This window comes from Cibotium barometz, chromosome 44 (genome assembly GCF_041138505.1).
Source record: "Cibotium barometz isolate CiBa-2024 chromosome 44, ASM4113850v1, whole genome shotgun sequence".
Classification (NCBI taxonomy): domain Eukaryota; kingdom Viridiplantae; phylum Streptophyta; class Polypodiopsida; order Cyatheales; family Cibotiaceae; genus Cibotium; species Cibotium barometz.
The window spans coordinates 19,854,490-19,871,889 of NC_141089.1; the positions used below are offsets into that span (position 1 = coordinate 19,854,490).

Here is a 17,400-nt window from a genome sequence, read left to right on the forward strand (position 1 = left end):
GTGCCGCTCTCGACAATTGAAGTTGCAGCCTTGCAAGCTGCAGCCACAGCCTCCACCTCCTACGGTCCGTATAAGGGCGCACATGCTTGGGTTGTCAAGCTTGGGGGTTGACAAGTGTACCAATCCACCCCAAAATGTCAGAGATGCTTGCCGAAGGTTGCATGCAAAGGCGGAGGTGATTGATTTGAAAGCAATGGTTGATGCAAAGGTGGCTGATTTGGGGGCTGCTAGTTATGTAAATATTGATGCAGAGGGGGCAGAATTTGTTGATTTGGGGGCTGCAAGTGCAAGTGCATCATCAGGTCAGCCTTTGCAAAAGAAACAAAAGGTGTCCAAGGGAGCTTTGGCTGCAGCATGGGAGTCACAGGCAAGAAAAGATGCATACATTGCTCTCCGTCGTTTTTTCTTTGCAAAGGACATTCCTCATTGGAAGGTGAGGAGTCCTTATTTTTTGGACATGGTTCAGGCGATTGGGAAAGTTGGACCTACCTTTAAGCCTCCAACATACAGAGCTTTGCGTACTACGGAGTTAAATAATGAAGTGGTTTGCATAGAGCAGGAGTTGCTAGACCTTCAAGAGAAGTGGAAAAAATATGGTTGCAGCATTGTGTGTGATGGTTGGTCTGACACTCGACGTCGGCCTATCATCTTTTTGTTGTAGCTAGTAGGCTGTAGCTACTATTTCAAAATTCATGTTGAACTGTTTGAACTTTGAAGTTGAACTTTGAACTTTGAACATCAGTAACCAGTTGGAACTTGGAAGTTTGAACTTGGAAATTGGAATTTGGAAGTACTAAAGTGTCTCTGAAGTTTAAATGTGTGCAAATTAAATTGTATATTTTCTTGTCTTTTTTCATGGAAATTAGGGTCACGTATGGTTCAGCCCCAGGGGCTGAACCGTACTCCAATCATACTTCCGTACACGTATGCGTTTGCCGTATGGTCCCGTATGGAAAAAACTATGCTCCCACCACTAGGAAAAATGGAAAAAAATAGGAAAAAAATACGGGGAGTGTGGAAAAATGATATACGGGCGGGCACACCCACAACAGAGGCCCTGGTGTATACAAATAGACAGGAGATGACTTCTAACACCCCCTCTTAGCTCCTGGCTGTGAAACCAACCCAAGGGAGCTGGAGTGCCGCCTGAGCGTAGCCTGAGGTAGAGACTTCGTGAAGAGGTCCGCCGCATTGTCCTCCGTCGAACAATAAAGTAGCAAGATGTCACCCGCCAAGATCTTCTCACGTACAAAGTGATATTGTATCTCTATATGCTTGGTCCGGGCATGGAAAACCGGGTTCCGAGCAATAGCTATACAACTCTGGTTATCGCACTGGATGACTGTGGGCTCCCTCTGTGGAAACCCAATCTCGCCTAGCAGCCTCTGCAGCCATACAACCTCACAAGCAGCACCACAAGCAGCCCGATACTCTGCCTCTGTCGAAGAAAGGGCAATAGTTGGCTGCTCCTTGCTCCTCCAAGAAACTGCTCCTGAGCCGAGGGTAAAAGTGTATCCTGAAGTAGATCTCCTCGTGTCTGGATCTCCTCCCCAATCTGAGTCACTCCAACCTTGGAGCTTGACTCCATTCCCTCCTGTGTAAAAGAGTCCCAAATCCTTCGTACTCTGCAGATACCGCAAGATCCACATTCCTGCGTCCCAATGAGTCTTCAATGGCGTCTGCATAAAAGAGCTCAACAGCCCCACGGAGAAGCTCAAGTCCAATCTGGTGTTCAGCAACCAGATCAATGAACCAACCAACTTCCGATACTGCGAGGCATCAACTAGCTCACAAGGATCTGTAAGGGTTAAATTTGTGTTCGGGTCCATCGGCGAAGTAATAGGCTTGCAGTTCTCCATCCCAAAGGCCTCAAGCAACTCATGAACATACTGCTACTGAGAGACGAAAAACCCCCTCTAGGTCTGCCAGATCTTCAATCCCAAGAAGAAGTGGAGTAAGCCTAAATCGGTCATCTCAAACTCCTTTGACAAGGCAGCCTTCGTCACTCCAATGTGCTCCACATGACCGCTGGTGAGAATGAGATCGTCCACATAAAGGATGATAAGTGTGACCATGCCGCGTTCCCGAAAGAGATACAGGTTCGGATCTGCAACCGATCTCTGAAATCCAGTCCGAATAAAGAAGGAACCAATCTTCTGATTCCAAGCCCTGGGAGCCTGCTTAAGACCATACAAGGCCTTACGTAACCTGTAAACCAACCCTTCCGATCCTGGAACAATAAAGCCTGGAGGCTGCTCAACGTACACCTCCTCCTGCAGGTCACCATTGAGGAACGTAGATTTTACATCCATCTGGTACACGGGCCACCTCTGAGAAGAAGCAAGGGCAAGAACGGTCCGAATCGTGGTCATCCGCACTGTCGGTGCAAAGGTATCCTCGTAGTCGATGCCTGGCCGCTGAGCATAACCTTTAGCCACGAGCCTGGCTTTGTGTTTGTCCACCGACCCATCAGCCGCGTACTTGGTCTTAAAGACCCATTTGACACCAATAACGGACCGCTTCGACGGCCTTGGTACCAACTCCCAAGTGTTGTTCTTCTCGATGGCATCAAGTTCCACCTGCATGGCTTCCCTCCAAGTATCCTGTGAAAGGGCTTCCTTTACGGAAGTGGGCTCTTTATTCCGCATGATACGAGACATCAGAGCATAGTTCACCTGAAGAAGCTCCGCCGTGTTGTTTTTATCTCGGACTCGATGTGATCTTCGAGGGCCGGCCTCTGTGGTCCACTCGGAGGGTAGCTCCGTGACACCTGACTCCCGAAGGGTGTCTAACAACCACCTAGGTACTCGAACAGATCGTGGAGCCTCCTGTGGTCGCGGGGGCTCAACTCCAGCTGCGGGCTCAACCTCCTGTGATGACTGAGGTGGATCAACTGGAGTAGTAGACTGGGAATCATCATCAGACTCCTTTGGATCTCCAAGAAGTGGCGGCTCCTCGACAGTGGATGCTGGAACATGCTCGTCAAAGACCACATCCCGACTGACAACAATCTCGTTCCTCTCTGGATCATACAACCTGTATCCCTTGGAAAGAGAGTTATACCCCACAAATACCAACTTGCAGGGCTTGGAGTCAAGCTTCCCCCTCTGCTTCTTCGGAATATGTACATACGCGTCACTCCCAAAGACACGGAAGTGCGAGACATCGGGTTTCCTGCCAAAATATGCCCCAAAGTCGTCGGAGAGCGGTTAATGGTATGGACAGCTGTTGCCACAGCCTCACCCAAAGTGGACGAGAAAGATCACGATGCTCCAGCATGGTCCTCGCCATCTCCACCACAGTCCTGTTCTTGCGTTCAACAACTCCATTCTCCGAAGGCGATCCGGTATTGGCCAATTCCCTCTTGATGCCATGATCTGCACAAAACCGAAAAAATACAGTCGAGGAGAATTCACCTCCTTTGTCAGCCTTGAGAGTCTTGACCTGAAATCTAGACTCTTTCTCCACCATCACGTGCCAATCCTTGAACCGAGCAAAAGCTTGGTCCTTCTAGGAAAGAAAGTAGACCCACGTGAATCTGGTACAATCATCAACAAGCAGCATGAAGTAGAGAGATTCTCCCAAGGATGATATCTGCTGTGGTCCACACAAGTCAATGTGAATCAACTCCAATGGTTTCGAAGCCCGCCTGGAAGCCTGCTTCGGAAAGGATTCCCTGTGCTGCTTACCACGTATGCAAGAACTGCAGCGTCCTTGCCTATTTCCAACATCTGGCAAGCCAACAACCATCTGGTCCCGGAAGGCACGCCGCAAATCATCCACATTTAAGTGGCCAAAACGAAAGTGCCACAAATCTCCGACCTGAGAGTCTGTCAATGAGGAGAGTGCAGAGAGCTTGTAGATGCCATTCTCCACACCGCCTTTCCAAACAACTTTGCCTGTCTCACGGTCCCTTAGAGCAACTGAATGCTCCTCAAATTCCACCCGAAAGCCAATCTTGCATACCTCATGCACTGACAGAAGATGAAAACCCAAAGCAAGGACATAAAGAACACGGAAAGCATGCTTGCTCCCCTTGCCGTCGGGGATAATCTCCATCCGGCCCTCACTATGTATCGGAATAGTGAAGTTATCGCCAATAAAGATACGACCTGACTGTCGTTTCAGATCCAGAAAGAAGTCACAGGATGGAGTCATGTGCCTGGAAGCACCACTGTTGAGAATCCATTCCCGAGTATCCTTCGCGGTGAAGCCAACTGCCTCCTCGCTAGAAGATGATGAAGCATCGGAGTCCACCATCTCTAAGTGCACAAATGCCGGAGTCTTCGCAGCTGAGGCTGGGGAATCAGCACTCTTCCCTGTCCGCTTATGTAACGCGCGGAAGCTCTGGGGAGTCTTCTTTCAGCCCTAAATACTTTTGGAAACCTTCTGATGCAAAAACGCACCATCTAATGCAAAAACGCAGGTGGAGAGAGAGTAGAGAGAGAGAGTGAGAAGTGCTGGAATTTCAGTATATACTATGGTACAAAAAGGTACATATCTTTGCAGCCCTTGGCTGCCCTCTTGAAAAGGTGATAACACACCTAAAATCTGCCCTAGACTAGGATCCTACTGACTCAAACCCCTAGTGGGTTGAATGAATAAAACAAGGAGCCAGGAGCCCTATTTATATGGGACTTTTGACACTTTATGCTGGCCGACTGCTGGTCGGCCAGTTCCATGTCCAAACAATCCCCTTTTTGCCCTGCCCGACTGCTGCTGCCAGCTGGTCCTTGTCTTTGATGCGCATGCTGCCCACCCCTCTGCTGACATAAGCCGACAGCTCCTCTGGCAGCCAGCATCCACTGCACTGCAGCCAACAGCCATCTGATCATGCTTTGCTCCATGTCCACCTCAGATGAGTCACCTGAAGCTCCTACCTTCTGGTTCTACTGGTTCATAATCTTTATCTGTTTGCCTCTTCTGGATCTAGCCCTGAGAAGGTCCATGGCATTGCTGATGCACATGACATCCCCCCCTGCTAAACTTGATGACGGGAATCCAACCTGCTCTTGGATGACTGTCATCATCCCAATCCTGTTCCGAAGTCCCTCTGTCATCATCCATCCCTGGCAAACCTTTGGCACTGTGGAACACCACCAACAAACCTCCTGGGAGTTCTTCCCGCTTTGTGCTCCTCGCCTTGGGCTTCGAATTCGTGTACTTTCCTGTACCTTGGACCTGTACACCATCATCTGGGACTGAATCAGCGTTTAGCTTTGCTGAGCCTGATGCTCTGATACCAATGTAACGCGCGGAAGCTCTAGGGAGTCTTCTTTCAGCCCTAAACACTTTTGGAAACCTTCTGATGCAAAAATGCACCATCTGATGCAAAAACGCAAGTAGAGAGAGAGTAGAGAGAGAGAGTGAGAACTGCTGGAATTTCAGTATATACTATGGTACAAAAAGGTACATATCTTTGCAGCCCTTGGCTGCCCTCTTGAAAAGGTGATAACACACCTAAAATCTGCCCTAGACTAGGATCCTACTGACTCAAACCCCTAGTGGGTTGAATGAATAAAACAAGGGAGCAAGGAGCCCTATTTATATGGGACTTTTGACACTTTATGCTGGCCGACTGCTGGTCGGCCAGTTCCATGTCCAAACAATCCCCTTTTTGCCCTGCCCGACTGCTGCTGGTCCTTGTCTTTGATGCGCATGCTGCCCACCCCTCTGCTGACATAAGCCGACAGCTCCTCTGGCAGCCAGCATCCACTGCACTGCAGCCGACAGCCATCTGATCATGCTTTGCTCCATGTCCACCTCAGATGAGTCACCTGAAGCTCCTACCTTCTGGTTCTACTGGTTCATAATCTTTATCTGTTTGCCTCTTTTGGATCTAGCCCTGAGAAGGTCCATGGCATTGCTGATGCACATGACAGCTTAGGGCACTTCCTCCAGTAGTGGCCTTTCTCGCCACAATCATTACACGATCTTTCGGCCTTCAGCTTCTCTCGTTCTGGATCAGGCTTCTTCTCAGAAGACTTCTCCGGTGAAGCCTTCCCTTTGCCCTTGTTGGTATTACGGCCTTTCGACCGTTGGCCAGTTAAGGCCTCCGAACCTCCGTCGTGAGGAGGGTTCGTGAAACGTTCCTCCTGGTCCAAGACCATTGGCACAAGCTCCTCCCAAGTAATGGTACTGAGCCTGCCACTCGTGATCAACGAGGAATAGAAAGCAGAATACTGACCAGGCAAGTGGGAAAGTAACGTGATGGCCATATCTTCGGATGATATCTCTTTCCCAGCTTGAAGGACTTCCTGCTGAAGGGCCTGCAGCTTGTTAATGTGTTCCCGCATCTTTGCAGGGTTCATAACCCGCATCTGCACTTCCAAGGATATCCGCTTCATGGGTGACACCCTGTTATACAAAGAAGCCAAATGCTCCCATATGTCCCTCGCTAGCGTCATGTGCTTCACATGGTTGACCACCTGTGGTGTGCAATTGAGGATAATAAACGACCGGACCCTGGCGTTGACACGATCCCACATGTGTGCCTGTGCCTCTCGGTCCTTCCTCGTCGATAATAACTCCCCTTCCTCAGCCTCCGGTCGTGGCACCCCTATGATAATAAAATCAGCAAGGTCATATGACTCCAAAACTGACTCCATCATGACCTTCCAGATGCTGTAATTGGACCCGTCCAACTGACGATCCACTGGGAACGTGGGGAGAGTCGGAATCTTCACGTGCTTCTCAGCCATCTCTAGTAAATCTGCCATCGCGGAGAGTAACCTGAAAGGGTGGGTCGGTGGGAAAAAAATCTGAAAATCTGCAAGTGGCTGTCCAACATCTTTGCCCGCCTTCCTCTTGCACCTTCTCTTCCCGTTCAGCCCGAAACAGTCCACCAATCAGCAACCTGTTGCTCCCCCTCTTGCTCAGAAAAACGCCCAAGATCTCCTATAGCCTAGGGCTCTGATACCATGTCAGAATATGCAGCGGAAATGATAACCAAACTTGGGTAGACAAGAGCAAGTAGACTGCAAAAAATAATCAGCACAAGAAACACAGAGAGATAGGTGTGTAAACTCTTCTCTATACACAAGATCCCGAAAATACTCAATGAGAAAGTGGTGGGGGCTGAGGGGCAATATATACAACTCCTAGAGGGCAGTCGGCCAGCAGCAGAGAGTGCCCACGACTGGAGAAAAGACCCACGACTGCATAAATGCAGTCGGCCAGCAATCTGATGCCCACGCCTGATCAAAACAAGTCGGCCAGCAGCCCTAAAGCCCACGACTGATGTAGATCCAATTGGCCAGCAATAGGGTGCTCCTGGCATCATCTGGAAGTCCTTCCACCACTAGGAAAAATGAAAAAAAAATAGGAAAAAAATACGGGGAGTGTGGAAAAATGATATACGGGCGGGCACACCCACAACAGAGGCCCTGGTGTATACAAATAGACAGGAGATGACTTCTAACATGTAGTTCCTGGTGAGGAACATAAAGTATGCAAGTTGCACAAAGCATTGTATGGGTTAAAGCAAGCTCCAAGAGCTTGGTATGATAAGATACATGCTCATCTAACCAACCAAGGTTATGAGAATAGTCCAGCTGAAAGCACATTGTATGTGAAGAAAACCGATGTCGATATTCTCTCAGTCATCTTGTATGTAGATGAGATGCTCATTACAGATACAAGCAAAGCACAAATTTCAGATTTCAAAGCTGATTTGAAAGCTGAATTTGATATGTCAGATTTGGGGCCTTTACACTACTATCTCGGCATACAGTTTATGCATACAAATGATGGCATTGTTATGCAGCAAACTAAGTACATAAAAAGTTTGCTAAAAAGGTTTCACATGGATGAATGTAAGCCCATTTCTACTCCAGTAGAACCAGGTGTATGGCTTACTATGCATGATATTGGAGAGCCTTTTGAGGCCGGCATTTACGGCCAGGCAGTAGGATGCCTCATTTACTTGTGTAACACGAGGCCAGACATATCTTTTGGGGTGTCTTTGTTGAGCAAAGACATGCACAGCCCAGGCACAAAGCATTGGCAAGCAGTCAAACGCATTTTTCGTTATCTTAAGGGTACCCGGATCTTGGTTTGTTCTATCCCGGGGGGCAGCTTGCAGCTTTATGCATACAATGATTCAGATTGGGCTGGTGATTATGATACCAGACAATCCACCAGTGGGAATTGTTTTTTTCTTGGCAGTTCATGCATATCTTGGTTGAGTAAAAAGCAACCCACTGTTGCTACATCTACTTGTGAGGCTGAGTACAGGGCAATCTTTACAGCTACAGTAGATTGTGTATGGTTGAGGAGACTATTGGCTGATCTTCGTGAGTGTCAGCAAACACCCACCACCATTCTCACTGATAGCCAGAGTGCTATGGCCGTGGCACGAAATCCAGTATTTCATGCACGTACCAAATACATAGAGATTCATTATCACTATGTCAGAGAGAGGCTACATGCAGGGGAGATCAGTTTATCTTATTGCCCTACACAGGATAATGTTGCAGATCTATTCACAAAGGCTTTACCTCGAGAAAAGTTTGAAGCTTTCCGCAAAGCTTTGGGCATACTCTCATACAGAGAGTGATCTGCTACCTTGTATAGGTTCACACTTCCACTACAGGGGAGATTTGTAGGCATATGCTCACTTATGGTAGTGCTATGTGTGAACAGGGCTTAACCAAGGGCACTTTTTTCCCATGTGGTTTTTCCCTTTGGACATCAAGTGTGAAAGGACACTAACATATAATATTTTGTACTTCTATATTATATGGATGTGGCACACATGCAAGGGTTGACTTGCATTTTGTGGATACCACACTTTTGGCTCTCTCTCTCTCTCTCTCTCATTTCTGTGTGTGAGCTTCTCTACCCTGCACCTAACCCTAATGTGCAGATTTGTGTGTGTGAGTGTGTGTGAGTCCAACACCCAACATTAAGAGGCCAAGGAACCATTTTGGTCCAAATGGCGTAAACGAATACGGGCTTGAAAATTTGCATTGGCAAGTATGAACTGCTTACGGAGAACCCGCTTGAATTTTTTCCACGTTGTAACCGATTTTCCGGCGTGTTGTTGTCGTTGCCACCACAATAAAACAGTGTCTTTGAGGAGAGATACAGCAAAAATCACCTTTTTGAAATCAGAAAGTGTCATGGTTTCAAAGTATAGCCATAGTTTGTAGAGCCATTAGTCTAAGATGCACTTATTGCGTTGACCACCATAAGATTCAGGGGATTTAATTTTCAATTTCTTTGTTTTACTCGCTTGTAAAAGATGATACAGAGTTTTAAGGTCATCACCTTCTACCTCGAAAGGAATGACATCTTCATCTGTTGATACTGTTGCTGAAACATCTGCTGTTGGTACTGAACTCGTGTGGGAGTGGCGATCCGTGTGGAGCTATTGGATCTGTGAAGCCAAGGATGCCATGGACTCCTGGAGTTGTTGTTGGAACTGCTGTTGAAGTTGCTGCAAAGCTTGCTACCATTTTGGAGGAGCCGATGTGTCAACAAGTTCAGCCATGAGAGAAGATGCTGATGTGGAGACTGCAGGGTGACGAGACTCTAGGGGTTTTTGCTACTGATGACGCCGCCAGGCTCTAGTAAGAACCATTGGCTAGAGGGTGCGACATCTGTAAATCCTGTGAGGAGAGGCTACGTGCGGGTGAAGAAGCTATGGACCACCCAGTATAATGAGAGCGATCCTCTAGGACTGGACTCGTACGAGTCTGCTCTACTGGAGAAGAAGATACAGGGATAGGGGCAACTACTGGTATCAAAGGTGTATAATCTCGTGTATAAGGGCGCACCATGAACGAAGATGGATAAACGTTCTTAGAATAGGTGCAATATTCATGAAAAATGATGCTGCACTCAGAAAGGATAGTGCCTATATAAGGATGACGCTTGAGTGTAAAACAGTAATGATCCAGATCCTGTGCAGAAGTAAAAACACGGATCACCCTGGCTATCTGAACACGGTAATGAGTGAGCTGTAAAGAGGGGGACACACTCACTGGAACAAGGACAGAGACCGATGGAGAAGAGGACACTATGGACTGTGAGGGTGTATCTTGTAAATAACTGAATTCATGGGTTTCCTTTTCCATGGGCCGTCGGAGAAGAGGGTAATGTGTGTTCACGTGATTTGGGAGGTGCTCTTAAACCCGTCAAAAGTGATATTGATCCCTGATGAGTGGAGAGCACACAAAAGAATGAAGTGACAGGTTTCCAATATTCTAATGCGCCACATTAGGTGAGATTTTAATACCCAAGAAAATGGAAAAATCACACCTGAAGAAGATTAGCATAAATAATGTTGTTGCTGTAGAAGAAGCACCAAGGAGATGGTGGCCGGCAATCCAACAAAAATCTGCAACTGCAACAAGCGGTTGGTCCAAGCAAAGGTAGTGGACAACAGCAGGAAGCAAACGATGAAGGGAGCTGAGGCGTGCTAAATTCGTGGAGAAGAGAGGCGGCTGCAAGCTGGTACACTGAATTCGTGTGTAGGCGAAGGCTAAAAACTGCACGTATATGGACAGTTGGCGTTGAATCGTGAGAGAGCCCGTAAAGGGGATTTTTGTTTATGTTTTTTTTGTTGTTGTTTGAATACATGGCACGTAGAACCTTAGAGGCACACCCTTTAGGTGTTTCTTATATAGTTGTTTGCTTTTTTTTTTTTTTAATTTAAAAAGCAAATTAACATGCGCTTTCTCCAAAGGCAACCGGCTGGAGAAAAATCCACAAAGGAATGCGACTACTCATTGGAGGGATGCCTATCCATGAAAGGGTGCCGACTGAAGAGGTAAGCCTCTGTATTGAGGGATTGCATGCTGTCTTGCCTTTGTTCAAGAGTTTTCTACATATGGCTATATGGCTAGCCCGACATTAATCAGCAAAAATGGGGAGTTTGGGACTGAATTTGATAAGGCATTCTCTCTTGCTCTTCCATTCAATACTTGCTACACCCAATTTTAGGGTTTGGGCTGCTTGATTTTAGGGTTAGGATTAGGGTTTTGTAAGCCCAACGAGGCGTGCCATGATAGACTCAACCACGTATCCAAGAGATAAAAATATAAAGAGAGAGAGGAGAGAGAAAAGAGAATGGGGATCTTGCACACTACACCACATTGAGTGGGAAACAAGTCCCGCCCCCTTTCAAGAATTTATTCAAGAACAATCCACGGGCACGCTAGCCAGGAACAATATAATCAATGAATACAAAACAAACAAATATGCCGATGTAGGATATCCAAGTCGATGTCGATGTCGACGCACAAGATCTCTAATGCCGAGCACACCATGGGGATGACCCACAAGTATCTCTCACGAGGCTAGTACCAGATCCAATATCCAAATCCAATGGATCCCAAGTCCAATGAATCCAAATCCAAGTCCAAGTCCAAGTCCAAATCCCAGCCCAAAATCTAAGCTTTGTGTTCCATGTTCATGTCGAAGCTTCATGCCCAAGCTCTATATCCAACTTCTTCATGTCTATGCTCAAGTTCAAGCTTCCATGTCCAAGTTCCATGTCCAAGCTCTAAATCCACTCGCTCATCCCATGAATAATCTCCACAATTCCTATAGCCTTGTCGATGAGGAAAACCCTAGAGAAGCTCTTTCTGGCAAGAAAACTGATATAAAGTCTGTTTTAATGGTTTTCGAGCGATAAAAACCTCCAAAAAGCAATTTTTAAGGTTTTTTGAACAGTTTTAGGATTTTAGGAATTTTCTGTCCGTACAATCCATACAATCGCATGGAAAGATGGTGACATGGTATTGCAGTTGCTAGAGACACTCTGAAATCAACGGGTAGTGATAAAAAAACTCCATGATTTGGTTCATAGATGATGATGAAGAAGATAATCTCCACGCGTGGATGAAGATGGCAACGCGATAAAGAGGTTCTTCTTCAACTTGATGCTCAAGAGAGGCTCATGCTTCTTTTATACTTGGAAAAGCCTTGCTTTTTGCCAAAAAGTAATGCTTTTGTCTTTTTATTAAATATTAATAATAATAGTCAAAGTTCTTGATTTGTGCTTTTACAACTTCAAGGCCTTGCCACTCCCACCAGTCTTCTTTTCATTTCATTTAATTCTCAATACTTTTTTGTTTCCAAGATCACAACCTACTCATGGAACTTTTGTAAAACATGTTGGTCTCATAGACCCATTGGGTCTTTTGTATATGTTAATAAACTCTCTCTCTCTCTCTCTCTCTCTCTCTCTCTCTCTCTCACACACACACACACGTGCATGCGTGTCTTTTTGTGTTGCAAATTAGAAACCATTACATATAGAAAAAGGATAGAATTTCTTACAGCTAACATACAGCACATGAACACATCGGAAAATTGGAAACGAACACATAGAGATAAAGAGTAGAATCTCTTACAGCTAAGCTATAGCAATTCTGTATGTGATGCAAAATTGTGCTAATCCTGCTTGATTGGCTGGCTCCACATTCTGCTGAATAAGAATGGGAAATTTTCCAGGGATATTTGCCGCTGCTCTTGCCAAGGAGCTCACTAGAAATTCCTTTGCATCCCGTATTTCCTTGACTGGATCATCCTCTTTCTTTCCAGCATTATGCAACTGAGCATAAACAGCAGCATAACCAACCATCTCATCAAGATCTGGGATATCTGCTTCTTCTTCAACTCTCTCTTCCTCTGGCCGAACTAGTAATGTCATCACACTATTCAGGAGTCTTCCCCAGGTTAAAGCAGCAGCATCAGTCTGTAAAATAGGAGACTCACAAAGAAGCTTTGTGGAAGCAACAGCACAGAGTTTGACTTCAAGGTCTCCCATGATAGAAAGAAGGTGAGGAATCCAAAAGGTCTCAAGAATATTCATAAACAAGTCCGGCTGAACCTTTTGAACTGAATCCACAAGGGCATGGTGCCCATATTTTATGCAGAAAAGGGACATAAAAACAATCAATGACTTTATGAACTTTACCGTCCGCTGAGTCTGCAAACGTACAAACAAAAGCTTCCATATGCTATCAATATAGCCAGAGATCATTTGATAATCCAGGTACTCAACAACCGTATTCAAGATAAAGAACCCATGGTGGTCAGTGTTCTTGGAGCTGATGAGCTTTTCAAAAACACCCAACACTGGTTCTAACTGCCTTGCCTGAATGATTTCATACGAAGCTCTTTGTAGATATGACTGCAGGAGTCGGACAAGTGCAGGCACATTAGCTGACCTCTGCCAGAGGATAGGAGTCAGCAAGTGAGGAAAAATACTGATGTACGTTGCAGGAAGAGGTGGACTATGGGTGTCAATGAGCTGAGCCAGAATCTGGAAGACATATGGTGCAAACTCAGCCACATCTAATGCTAGGATGTCTTGGAAAACTGGAAAAAGCTTGATTTCAAAGTTCCCAAGCAGCTCGGAGCTTTTTTCACAACTTCTCCTTACAAGAGCGGCTATTGCCTCAAATAAATAATGATTAAAGGTAGGATTGGTGGGATTTCTGTACAGAACCAAAAGAATGGCCACCAACTGGTCAAGGCAGCCAGATGCATACTGGGTAATGTCTGCAACACACAAGACCCTCATGATGCATTTCATCACGTAGATGTTCTCTTGAGATTCTGGCAGCTTAAGTGCGCCAAAAAGGTTATTGAGAAGATTTGAGATAAAGGGATTGAAATCTTGAGCACCAAACCTTAGCTGTTTTGCATCCCTTATGATCAACATCTTCTCGAGACAAAGAGCTGCATATGAATGCACAACATTGGATTCAGACACCAGAAACCTAACTAAATGAGGTATCAATGTCAAAGCCACCTGCTTCGGGAGCTGAATTCGAAAAGTTGTCACAAATTTTATGGCGTCAGCTTTTAGGACAGGTTGAGAGTTCACATCCTCACTCTGAAGTTCAGGAAGAATAGCAGAAGCAAAGAACTGCTCAATATCAACTAAACTTGAACCTGTTGCAACACCTGGGGGTTGTTTGGGTGCCAAAGCAATTACCAGATACAATGCACAGTCTTTTTCCTTCCAGTTCTCCAAGGGATTCACTGCATATCTCTCCATCATCCCTCGCACATATGTGGAAAACATGGTATTAACCTCTTGACTGTAATGAGTAAAAAGACCTTTGACGAGCTCACATGCAACTCGCCTCCTTGTATCAAAATCACTGCCCTCCATGTCTCTCCTGATGTACTCTAGTTGGTTCATCTCAAAAAGCTCTACATCATCTTCTCTGAGCTGCACATTTGGAATAACAACACTTTCACAAATTTGCTTCAGAGCACCCGGTTGATTGAACAAAGTATGATGAACACTCTTGCTAACAGTCGTCAAGAACTTGATTGCTGTTGTGGCCAACCTATCATGACTTGGAGAGAGAGAAACTTTCATAAGTAGCCCCCAAATATCAGAAGCAAATCCTGGTAGATAATCCTTGAACTCCTCTTCGTTCTTTTCCATGTAGAGGTTTATGTTCTCACAAATTGCAGCTTTCACTTGATCTAATACACCCTCTTTATCTTCATTACTTTCCCTTAGCAAAGGGTTATCATAAACCAAATAGTCGTGGAACAGACTCATCCATTGTTTCATGTTATCCTCAAAAAACTCCGGCAACTCCTGGTAGTTGAGGGAGTAAAAGATTCGACAGCACAACCTCTGGCACTCAAAGAGTGGCTTCAGCATGTTGGCAGACTGAGCATGCGTGCTTATAAGCTGACTTGTCCTGACAAAAATGTCCAGCAGCGGAGCAGCAAACTCATCAAGACAGTACTTCAGATCTACATAAAGCCCAGCACTTTTATACAGGTATCTGAACTGCTTGAAGATAGAGTTCACTGTCTGAAGAACCCCATTGATGACAGAGTAATCTGCAGCATTTTTCAAACTTGTCACAAGCTCTGGTAAAAGACTTCCCCATTTTTTAGGAAAGTCATGCTTACTGATTATGGCTAAGGCTTCGCTAAGCTGGCTTTGTATCTTTGGAGGTGTAATGAGCATCATTCTAACAACGAGTGCCTTGATCTGCTCCTTCTCTGCATCCCCAATGGCTAAAAGAGCAGAATCTACAGGCTCCCATCGGTACTTCACATGATTCTTGAAGTTTACAGCAGCTGAATGTCGGACTTGGTCATCCACAGATGGTTCTGAGAGAAGCCTGAGAACAGCCAGTCCATAACCAGCCTGCTCTGCCGCTTGCTTCAGGTAAGTTTCTGCTAATTTTCTTGGCTCTGGATTGGGAGCAAGTGTTTGCAAGAAGCAGTTGGAGAGGGTGTGAAGCATCTCATCAGATGGCTGCATGGTGGATGGTGCCTCAACCACTGCCCCCCCGCCCCCCCCCAAAAAAAAAAAAACATAAAGAAAACATGTGTAAGATTCAAAAACTAAGTGGAATACTATAGCAAGTGATGCAGATTCAAAACCCCTGACATAAACAATCTTGGAAGGAACTGACATAAGAGGTTTCTTGAAAAAGTACAAAAGATTAGCTAGAACGAGGGATTTGCACAGCACCGTGTCAAACAAACTAATAATTCAAAAGCCAGGAGGCACGGTCCTAAAACTATAGCAAGGACTCAAAAACCACATAGGATGGTCCAGAAACTATAGCAAGATGATGCAGATTCAAAAACCAGTTGGCATGATCCTAAATACATATCACATGATGAAGATCAGATAAAAAACCCAACAATTCAGAGGCTATCAAAAGCAAGTTACAACCAGCATGAGAGGTTCCTTGGAGGAGCATAAAGCTCGGGGTTTGCAAGGCACAATATCAGTTTTTTAGGTTTACAGTCAAAAAATAATGGCACAAAAATATCAAAGAGGCGCTGCAGATGCATAACAAATAAGTTGAGGGCAATCCTACAGAATTACTTTTTTCCTTGGCAGTCATAAATTTCTGCATGCAACTTTAACTTGAATTAGGACCCTAGCTGAGCCCTGGTAAACCTTGGAGTAGTGGAAGGATCTGCTATTGGATGAATCAAAATTAGGATGGAAGCAGATATCCCGAGAAAGTGCTGTACGGCACGATTTAGAACAAAACAGCGTGCACAGATGATGTACCCTAGCTTATATTTCTAGGCAGCAAAGCAGAAAAGAGGTAGGATATGATCAGCGATGCATTCAAAACTTAGCAAAGAGATGGTAAAGAAGGTAGGGCACACATAGGGTTCAAAACTCTAGCTCGGAATAGACCGCAATGATGACCAGGAAAGCGGCAGATTCAAAACCCTAGCTCGGGTAGAGATGGTAGAAAAGGTGAGGCATAGTTTCAAGACCCTGGCAGCAGAGACTGCAAGAAACCCCGGATTGTACAACAAATATTCAAAACTCTGGATGTACGACACAGGTTCAAAACCGATAAGAGAGCGCGATATCCATTCAATGATCGAATGAAGCGAGCGGAACACAGTCTACAGACGTGGAAAGAGCTTCTTTACCTGGCGAAGGCGATGGCGAGCTTCAGTCCTCTTCCCTGGGGCCAGAGAGAAAAACTGCGATCTGTACTGAATGAATCAGGGTTTTTAGGTTTAAATAGTGGGACGCATAAATACACACATTTGGCCCGCTTATTTTTTTGAAATTTCTCAAACCATTTAATAAGGCACCAAAACGTTCTTTTCACATTAATCAATAACAACACAAGAAGCTCCTTAGCATTTATAAGGTTTCACAAAATCTTATTAGCCTATGAGTCTCTAGAATCTCCTCGTAAGGGTAGGCGTGGAGACATGGTAGGGTAACGCGTGAGAGAAATGTACAAATGGAGCGTGAAGGTTATGAGATAGAACGAGGGTGGGGGGAGGGAGAGGAAGAGACAGAGAAGGCGAGAGAGCTGAGGGGGGAGTATGCAGGGAGAGACAAAGGAGCGCTAGAGGGAGAGCGCAGGGAGGGATGGCAGGAGAGCTGGGGAAAGCGTTGGGGGAGGACGAGTGCTTATTTTAACCTTAGTTTTACATTAGTGGCATTAATTAATGCAATACAAATCATTTTGTGTGAATATGCAATACAAATCATTTTGTGTGAATATGCAATAGAAATCATTAATCTTTAATGGAACACTCTCAGCATCATTTCCATGAGTTTTTCAATGCGGTCATGTTAAGATTGAGTTTTTCAATGCGGTCATGTTAAGATTGAGTTCTAGACTTGTGCCACATAGTTGAATTGATTGAGAGATTGAAGTCCCAAGGAAGAGGCCCCAAGTTCAATCTTGGTTTGCTACAAGTCTAGAACATCATCACATAAGGGTGGGGGATGGACCGTCCACGTTGGTGTGTGAATCTCTCTCTAAAAAAAGGAGAGAGGCTCATTAATTAAAATCAAGTTTGGCACATTCATGTCCAAATAGGCATGCTATGCTGGAAATCAGCATGACAATGGCAAACAACTACTTTTTTAACACTATGAACAGCTTAGTTGGAGAATGCATCATTTAT

The 17,400-nt window shown here is 45.4% G+C and overlaps 1 protein-coding gene across 1 annotated transcript in view; it reads right to left on the minus strand.

Annotated features, from left to right (window-relative positions):
• The window catches only part of LOC147613044 (exportin-2-like), a 33,341-nt gene extending 16,809 nt beyond the window's left edge, over positions 1-16,532 (minus strand). The window contains exons 1-2 of the mRNA XM_086782340.1: positions 16,402-16,532; positions 12,363-15,276 (exon numbers count right to left, since the gene is read on the minus strand). Of these exons, the coding sequence (XP_086638466.1) occupies positions 12,365-15,256 (2,892 nt within the window). The 5' untranslated portion in view covers positions 15,257-15,276; positions 16,402-16,532 and the 3' untranslated portion in view covers positions 12,363-12,364. The remainder of the gene's footprint in view (positions 1-12,362; positions 15,277-16,401) is intronic.
• Between the last annotated feature and the right edge of the window lie 868 nt (positions 16,533-17,400).